Source organism: Vitis riparia, chromosome 18 (assembly GCF_004353265.1).
Source record: "Vitis riparia cultivar Riparia Gloire de Montpellier isolate 1030 chromosome 18, EGFV_Vit.rip_1.0, whole genome shotgun sequence".
Lineage (NCBI taxonomy): Eukaryota > Viridiplantae > Streptophyta > Magnoliopsida > Vitales > Vitaceae > Vitis > Vitis riparia.
Genome location: NC_048448.1, coordinates 26,545,584 through 26,555,198, shown reverse-complemented (window position 1 = coordinate 26,555,198; position 9,615 = coordinate 26,545,584). Strand labels below are relative to the sequence as shown.

The window sequence follows — 9,615 nt, the reverse complement described above, 5'->3', positions numbered from 1 at the left end:
ATATATTATTTTGTTTGCATATAATACAACAAAAGTTGTGTAGCTGAGTGGTGTCTTGGGATGCCTACAGACCTTGGGGTCCAAGGTTCAAATCCTCCGGGTGGGGGACTTGCTTTTTTTTTTTCATTGAATTAGGTTGGTTAGCAATCCCACATCGGATTCCAAGTGAAATGAGGAGGCAAAGGATGCCTATAAAAGCTATCCACATTGAGAGGGGCAATGCATTACCCCATCTGTTGGGCTCAAGATTAAGCCCATAATATGATAGAGTGGGGTGTGGGCTTTGTCATTATGAGACAAGGCCCAGCATGGGCTTTTGCCCAAGCCTTCATATAAGAAAGCCTTTAAAATGGTGATTAACTGGAACTGTTCGGTTCGATTAGAACCGTCCGGTTCCACCGGGTCACCGGTCCGACCGCCGGTTTAGGCGGTTCGTGACCGGTTTGATCGTTAAACGGTTCAATAGGGCAGACCGGACCGGAATTGTGACCGGTCGACGGTTGAACCGGTCCGACCGGCCGGTCCGGTCCGGTTTTTAAAACATTGATATTTACCACCTGATCAGGCCACCAAATTTTCCTTTTGTTTTTTTGTCTGCAGATAAGCTTTTCTGCTGCACCCGGCCCATGGTGAAGGGGCCTGGGGCCAATAGTCATTGAGCATCCATGGATCCTCTCTCTTATTTTCTTTGATTCCAAGCAATCCAAAAATGGCTTCTTCCAGCACCCGTAGAGCCTCTTCTTCTACTTCTTCTGTTTCTCGTACTTATGATGTGTTCTTGAGTTTTAAAGGCGAAGACACTCGCAAAAATTTCACCGATCATCTTTATACCGCTTTGGTTGCATGTGGAATTCAAACTTTCAGAGACAATGAAGAATTAGAGAAAGGAGGAGATATTGCATCTGATCTCTCAAGAGCTATAGAAGAATCAAGGATTTTTATTATTATTTTCTCCAAAAATTATGCTTACTCCACATGGTGTTTAAATGAACTTGTAAAAATCGTTGAATGCATGAAGCAAAAGGATATAATGGTTCTACCAATATTCTATCATGTGGATCCATCAGATGTACGAAGGCAAAGGGGAAATTTTGGAGATGCACTTGCCCATCATGAGGGAGATGCTGATCAACAAAAGAAGCAGATGGTACAAAAATGGCGGATTGCCTTAACCAAAGCAGCAGATCTATCTGGATGCCACGTGGATGACCAGTAAGTATGCTTCTCTTCACCTCCAATTTAGAAATTTTATCCCACTTTATTTAATTTTTTTTCTTCAATTTGAAAACCTCTTAAATTTCATTCTCAACTAAGCAAAATTATCAATAACTTTTAGGTTATGTTCATTCTCGAAAAAGTGTTAAGGAATGAAAAAAAATATCAAAGTGATTTTCTCAAAAGGCTTTTCACTCTTAAGAATTCAACATTTGAAGCTTTTAGTATTCATTCCTCTCGGGAAATGCAAAATTAATTAGCAAACTAGGAATGAAGTCCTTGCAACATTGATAAGTTGATAAAACCCAAAGACAAGCAAAATTGGGGGATCATAAAGCAACTTATTTGTGACATGAAAGATGTCATTAGAGGGGAGTCCTAATACTTTTCTAAACAATGCTCCAACTAGTAAGTCTCACTAGATTGGGCTGCTCAAATCACAAATTGAAAGTTGGCAACTTAGCATATTTAGCAGTTTGAGACTTGCAAGATTGGAAGCTTAAGTACGTACATGTGGTAAATAGGCTTGAGTCCTTTCTTTTACAATATCCCACTGCTAGTAATGCTGGAATGTTGGACATGCATCACCATATATGACTAAATATATTTTACATTTATTATATTTTACAACTCATTCTGACTCATCATTGTAATTTATAATTGGCAGGTATGAGACTGAGGCTGTCAATGAAATTATTAATAAAATAGTTGGAAGTTTAAATTGTCAACCCTTAAATGTGGGCAAAAATATAGTTGGAATTAGTGTTCATTTAGAAAATTTGAAATCAATGATGAACACTGAATTGAATAAGGTGAACGTGATTGGGATATGTGGAACTGGTGGGATTGGTAAAACTACGATTGCCAAGGCTATTTATAATGAGATCTCATATCAGTATGATGGTAGTAGCTTTCTTAGAAATATGAGAGAAAGATCCAAAGGTGATATACTTCAATTACAAAAAGAACTTCTTCATGGAATCCTAAAAGGAAAAGGTTTTAGAATAAGCAATGTTGATGAAGGAGTTAATATGATAAAGAGGTGTCTCAATTCTAAAAGAGTTCTTGTTATTTTTGATGATGTAGATGATTTGACACAACTAGAATATTTGGCTGAAGAGAAGGATTGGTTTGATGTAAAAAGTACAATCATCATTACCTCTAGAGACAAACAAGTGCTTGCTCATTATGGAGTGCATATATCATATGAGGTTTCGAAATTTAATAATAAAGAAGCAATTGAACTCTTTAGTTTGTGGGCATTCAAACAAAATCTTCCCAAGGAAGCTTATAAAAACCTCTCATACAATATGATAGAGTATGCTGATGGCCTTCCATTAGCACTTAAACTTTTAGGTGCCTCTCTTTTTGGAAAGAAAATAAGCGAATGGGAAAGTGCATTATATAAGCTAAAAAGGATACCCCACATGGAAATTAACAAGGTACTTAGAATAAGTTTTGATGGACTTGATGATATGGATAAGAAGATATTTTTGGATGTTGCATGTTTTTTCAAGGAAAAGGACAAAGATTTTGTTTCAAGAATATTAGGCCCTCATGCCGAGTATGGAATAGCAACTCTAAATGACAAATGTCTCATAACTATTTCAAAAAACATGATAGATATGCATGATCTAATACAACAAATGGGCAGAGAAATTATTCGTCAAGAATGTCCTGAAGATCTTGGAAGAAGAAGTAGAATATGGGATTCTGATGCATATCATGTGTTGACAAGAAATATGGTAAGTGCCAAATGTAAGAACTTAGGTTATCTGTGCTTATGCAAACTTCAATATTATTGTTATTGCTTTATAAATTAACCATCTGTATAGTTTAGTTAAGTTTTATGCATCTTGTGTTTCGCTTATTCTTGACTTATATTTTTTAGGGGACACGAGCAATCGAAGGACTATTCCTAGATATTTGTAAATTTGATCCAATACAGTTTGCTAAAGAATCTTTCAAACAGATGGATAGACTTAGATTGCTCAAAATTCATAAAGGTGATGAATATGATCTCATATCAGTATTTGGTAGCCACCCTTATGAAAAGCTATTTTATGAAGACTGCCTTCCAAGGGACTTTGAGTTTTCTTCTAAGTTAACTTATCTCCATTGGGATGGATACTCTTTAGAATCATTGCCAACAAATTTTCATGCAAAGGACCTTGTTGAACTCATATTAAGAGGCAGCAATATAAAGCAACTTTGGAGAGGGAACAAGGTATTGTTATTATCATTTACTTTTACTTTTTTATATTAATTTTTAATGTTTATGCAAAATTATCTATTGAATTTTCTATTTTTTTTATTTTTTTATTTTTTTTATTTTTTTTTGGGTTCAGCTCCATAACGAGTTGAAGGTTATCAATCTCAATTATTCAGTGCATCTCACTGAAATCCCGGACTTCTCAAGTGTGCCAAACTTGGAGATTCTAACTCTAGAAGGTTATACAATGGTATTTAAAAGGTTCATGGATCAGTATTAGAGTGATTAAAACTAACTTAGTTTCTTCCTGCCTTGAATTGAACAGGGTGTGTAAAACTGGAGTGTCTTCCAAGAGGCATTTATAAGTGGAAATACCTTCAAACTTTGTCTTGCCGGGGCTGTTCAAAGCTAAAGAGATTTCCGGAAATCAAGGGCAATATGAGAAAGCTAAGAGAGCTTGATTTAAGTGGAACGGCTATAAAAGTGCTACCATCGTCATTGTTTGAACATCTAAAAGCTCTTGAAATTCTCAGTTTTAGAATGAGTTCAAAACTCAACAAAATCCCTATTGATATTTGTTGCCTATCATCATTGGAAGTATTGGATCTAAGTTACTGCAATATAATGGAAGGAGGAATTCCCAGTGATATTTGTCATTTATCATCACTGAAAGAACTAAATCTGAAATCGAATGATTTTAGAAGCATTCCTGCTACCATCAATCAACTTTCTAGGCTGCAAGTCCTTAACTTAAGTCACTGCCAGAATCTTCAACACATTCCAGAGCTTCCGTCGAGTCTAAGGCTTTTAGATGCGCATGGTTCAAATCCTACTTCATCAAGAGCCTCATTTTTGCCAGTTCATTCTCTGGTCAATTGCTTCAATTCGGAAATTCAGGTATATATTATTTTCATGTCACTGACTTTTTTTTTATGCACGTTTGATTTACATGGTGCTTTTGTGCAGGATTTGAATTGCAGTAGTCGGAATGAAGTATGGTCCGAGAATAGTGTTTCTACCTACGGCAGCAAGGGAATTTGCATTGTTCTTCCTGGAAGTAGTGGAGTTCCAGAGTGGATAATGGATGATCAGGGAATAGCGACAGAGCTTCCTCAGAATTGGAACCAAAATAATGAGTTTTTGGGATTTGCTTTGTGCTGTGTTTATGTTCCACTTGATGATGAATCTGAGGACGTATCCGAGAATGAATCAGACAATAGATCTGAGGGTGAATCTGCTCACACCTCGGAGAATGAAATAGATGATAAATCTAAGAATGATTCTGTGGCTGAATTGTCGGAGTATGTATTTACGCCCTCTTGTCGTCTGAAATGTTCTTTGAAAATCTGTGGTGATAACATTACATTGGTGGATCTTCCCCAATATGAATCTAGTTGTTTTTGCTATGACCAAGATAATGATAGTGTATCACGTCAAACGTGGGTGATTTGGTATTCCAAGGCAGCCATTCAGGAGTGGTATCCCTCTGATCAATGGCCTTACATTGTACCTTTATTTGAGGGCTTTTACAATACTTTTAAGAAAGCCTTTAAAGTGGAGGAGTGTAAAGTCCGCCTTATATACTCCCAAGACCTTCCACTAACGACACAGACTCAGGATGCGCATACGGATGTTAGAAGGTGCAGTGAATGCCAGCAAGAGGCGACGTGCCGATGGCGTGGTTGTTTTAAGGACAGTGACATGAAGGAGCTACCCATTATAGAGAATCCCTCGGAGCTTGATGGTTTATGTTTGCGGGATTGTAAAAACCTCAAGAGTCTGCCAAGCAGTATTTGTGAGTTCAAATCCCTTACAACTCTCTCTTGCTCTGGCTGTTCACAACTAGAGAGCTTTCCTGAAATCCTGGAAGATATGGTAGTCTTACAAAAGCTTGATTTAGATGGAACTGCCATAAAAGAGATACCATCATCAATTCAACGTCTAAGAGGGCTTCAATATTTGAATCTGGCATATTGCGAAAACCTTGTGAATCTTCCGGAAAGTATTTGTAATCTGACATCTTTAAGAACTCTCATTGTCGTTTCCTGTCCAAAACTCAACAAATTGCCAGAGAACTTGGGGAGATTGCAGTCTCTAGAATACCTTTATGTTAAAGATTTGGATTCAATGAATTGTCAATTGCCGTCTTTGTCGGGTTTGTGCTCCTTGATAACATTACAACTGATCAACTGCGGTCTAAGGGAAATCCCCAGTGGTATTTGCCACCTATCGTCACTGCAACATTTAAGCCTCAGAGGGAACCGGTTCAGTAGCATACCAGACGGGATCAACCAACTTTATAACTTGATTGTTTTCGACTTGAGTCATTGCCAGATGCTTCAACATATTCCAGAGCTTCCATCAAGTTTAGAATATCTAGATGCCCATCAATGCTCATCGCTGGAAATTTTGTCAAGTCCCTCAACTCTACTCTGGTCTTCTTTATTCAAATGTTTTAAATCCAGGATTCAGGTATGATTTTCATAAATAGCATTTGACCTTTTGTTTTTATAGAGACAGAAGATTTATACTCTACTTTCTGTGCAGGAGTTCGAAGTTAATTTTAAAGTCCAAATGTTTATTCCTGGAAGTAATGGAATTCCAGGGTGGATAAGCCACCAGAAAAACGGATCCAAAATAACAATGAGACTTCCTCGGTATTGGTACGAAAACGATGACTTCTTGGGCTTTGCTTTGTGCTCTCTTCATGTTCCACTTGATATCGAAGAAGAAAACAGGAGTTTGAAATGTAAATTGAATTTCAACAGCCGTGCATTTTTGTTGGTGGATGATTTCTGGTCTAAACGCAATTGTGAAAGCTGCCGTGATGGAGATGAATCAAATCAAGTGTGGTTGATATATTATCCAAAGTCAAAAATTCCGAAAAAATACCACTCAAATGAGTATAGGAGATTGAACACTTCATTTAGTGAATACTTTGGAACTGAACCAGTGAAAGTGGAGCGGTGTGGATTCCACTTTATATATGCCCAGGAGGATTATGGATAGAATCATCTCACCATGGTACAAGGAACGGTTGTTCTTGTGGGGATTTGGGCGTTCATACATCAGCTGTACAAGATGTCAAGATACCAATGCTTGTGACAACGCACGAGGCACTGACCACAACCATCCACCAATGATGTACGTTGATTCAGAGAAACCCAATAGACCAGAGCCCATGGGTGGAGCCACACCATAAAATATGATTCGGAGAAACCCAAAACCAATCTCTTTTACTGGTATCATTTCGCCTTCCTTTCTCTTTCTAATTTATATGGGGGTAGAATTTCTTTGTCATGTTTGTTTTTGTTGTGTCAACGAAACGTTAATACAAAGGTATTATAGAAAAAAGAAAGATAAGGTAAAACAAATTATACAAAACATAAGGTTTTAACATGGTTTAATCAATCATATCTGTATCAATGGATGTGAGAGAACATTCCATTATATGATAGAGAATATTAAAGGAAAAAAAAAATACAAAAATAAATATAATCATTGGGTCCCTTTGTATCTCCACCTTAAACCAATAATCTTCTTACCCTATTTGGTGTTTCTTCCTCTTTCACATATCTACACCTTAGTGAGTTATTTAGTTCCATCAAGTGTCCCTCACTTTTCCTCACATCTGTATCTCATGTCTCTTTGATAACTTTTTTCATTCATGATCTAAAATATTTATTGAGATATTTTCACTAGTTTTCCTTATTCTACAAGGAATCTAATTAAAAACACATATAAAGTTAAGGAAATATTTTATATAATATTCCTTTTATAATAAGAAGTATATTTTAAATAGGAATTTGAGATACTTTTCCAACTATTCCTCTCAAGGTAAACAAAAGTTTGGGACTATTTTAGGCAGTGCTCTTATCCTCATATCTAGAAGATTCATCTCAAGGTAAACAAAAGTTTGAGACTATTTCAGGGAGTGCTCTTATTCTCGTATGTAAAAGTTAAAGCTCTCCCTTTTTTCATATTTTAAACCAAATATTCTCCTATTACTTCACCTCCGTTAACCATAAAATTGTGGAAAACCTTTCTCTTGAGTTGATCATGGTATATATTTTAGAATTTTTAGTTGTCTTATAATTGAGAGAAGCAAGATTTAAGTCCACAAGCGTGAAATCTAAAACTCTTTTTGTTCGAGTACATTTTTATTAAGGCTTGTTTTTTAGTATTTGCAAGTCAATTTGATCATTTTATTGCTTTTGAAAGATTAGAACTTTTGTTTAAACAACTTTAATGCAGAAAATTGCACAATCTATTGCCTTTACCCTAAGTTTGATTGATATCTAAATGCAGAATCTCAAGCAATCCAAGGGAAAAGCTTAGTTGGTAAGTCAAAGACTCAATTGGTCACACATATATAGATGTATCTAGTTAATTTCCAATTTGATTTAAATTGTAATTAAAAATAATGTATAGCCATGGTTACATTATGTCCCCATCTATAGGGTTTGATGAACTACAATTAAGTGGGGGAAATTTCCTGCACATTTGATGCAGATATAGGTTAATTTAATCATTCTTCTTTTTTATTTTCCTAAAGTAACCAAACAAGAAATTTTCTTTTTCCTTTCTCTTTTTAATATGAATTTTAGGATGACCACCATCATCCTTTCATCCCAAGGCTTCATCAGAAAGACATGGCTAAGTTTTTCTAAAATCTCTACAACACAGCGTTTGTGGATTATGGGCTATTTGTGGGCTTTGAATTTGATTTATTTTATGTAGCCTAGGATTAATTGAGCTTTACTACATTCATTTATTTTAATTCTAAAATTTGATTGGGCTCTGCTTTTGGGCTTGAGTTATTGGATATCATGTTAGTTTTATTCCATTTGGGCCTCAGGCTGTTTTTTTTTTTTTTTTTTTTAGGCTTATTGATATTTAGGTTTTGTTGTTGGGCTTCAGTTTATAAGATTTTCATTTGGGCTTTGGATTGTTGGATATTTTTTTAGGCCTACATTATCGTTTTGAGCTATTATCATTTAATTCTGGGCTTTCTTCTATGGGTTCTATTCATTTTTTTTAGTATACTGGTTTGTGATTCGTATGTGCTTTGATTTATTACTAAAACACTTTAAATTATAGAGAATAATAATATAGATTGTTATTAATAGTTTATATTTTAGTTGAAGTCGTATATCACTTATTAATATTTAGCTATTGTGTCACCTACATTTTAGTGATGGTGTGACCCACAAATTATTGTATGATATATAATTCTTAAGATACAATTCCCATATATATTCACTTACGTTTTAGGGATGATGTGATCCTTAGGTTAAGGTTATGATATGATCTATAATTCTTAACAAAAAAAATCTTATATATCACAAACAAGATGTTTATTTATTTATTTCTTATAAAACCATAATTAGATTTGAATTAACCATCTATATTAAAGCTTTTAAAATAATATAATTTGCAAAATAAGATCCTCAAGGTGAAAGAAATGATACAAATGGTATGATCCCATATAACCTCTTCTTGCTTTTACGTAAAAATGCATAAATGTCAATTAAATATCAAGATTAAAAACTTTAGTGAAATAGATTTTTCAAAATAATAGGATCTTATTATTATCGTTATTGTAAGTAGTATGCACAAGAAACATTACACCCTTATGTCCATAACATTAAAAATATGATAGTTATGATTCAAAAATTTGGTTGGCACCATGAAGATATATTATCCATATTATTGAAAGATAAAGCATGGCATCAACATTAACAAAGATAAAAGAAAGCTTTAAGTATCTTCTTAAAAATGACTCTCTTATTACAAGGAGAGATGATATATTTCCCAAATTTTGCATCATTTGAGAGATATTATTCATATTATTATTAATATTAAGAGATATTGATATTATTTAATGACAAAGCATGTCATCAACAATAACAATGACAAACATGACCATTAGATAATTTCTTGCAAAAGCCTCCCTTAGTACAATCAGAGATACAAAATGTCCAACATTTTCCACCACTTTCTGGATCATCATCTTTGCCAGGAACACAACCTCCGAGTTTAGGGTGATTGTTGCAACATTTTCCTTGGCTAACCACTTCCTTGGTAACTGAAACCAAATAGCAAACCACAAGAATATGTTAATATGTGCTTTAAAATATCAATTTACTTAATCTATTATGTCTATGTCCTATAGGTTTATTGTTAAA

At 34.8% G+C, this 9,615-nt stretch overlaps 1 protein-coding gene across 1 annotated transcript; it reads left to right on the top strand.

Moving 5' to 3' along the window:
- The first annotated feature begins 249 nt into the window (after positions 1 to 249).
- Positions 250 to 7,981, top strand: LOC117905909 (disease resistance protein RPV1-like). Its single transcript, XM_034818779.1, has 7 exons — positions 250 to 1,212; positions 1,883 to 2,960; positions 3,107 to 3,442; positions 3,564 to 3,666; positions 3,753 to 4,324; positions 4,394 to 5,899; positions 5,975 to 7,981. The coding sequence occupies exons 1-7, from the start codon at positions 710 to 712 to the stop codon at positions 6,434 to 6,436; spliced, it is 4,560 nt and encodes a 1,519-aa protein (XP_034674670.1). The 5' UTR covers positions 250 to 709; the 3' UTR covers positions 6,437 to 7,981.
- Positions 7,982 to 9,615: the final 1,634 nt, after the last annotated feature.

What these genes read in the sequence shown, in the direction of transcription:
- LOC117905909 (XM_034818779.1), top strand. Translation starts at nt 710, where the DNA reads ATGGCTTCTTCCAGCACCCGTAGAGCCTCTTCTTCTACTTCTTCTGTT. An exon ending in GCTTCAATTCGGAAATTCAG is followed by an intron (nt 4,325 to 4,393) that starts GTATATATTATT and finishes GCTTTTGTGCAG; the next exon opens with GATTTGAATTGCAGTAGTCG. An exon ending in GTTTTAAATCCAGGATTCAG is followed by an intron (nt 5,900 to 5,974) that starts GTATGATTTTCA and finishes CTTTCTGTGCAG; the next exon opens with GAGTTCGAAGTTAATTTTAA.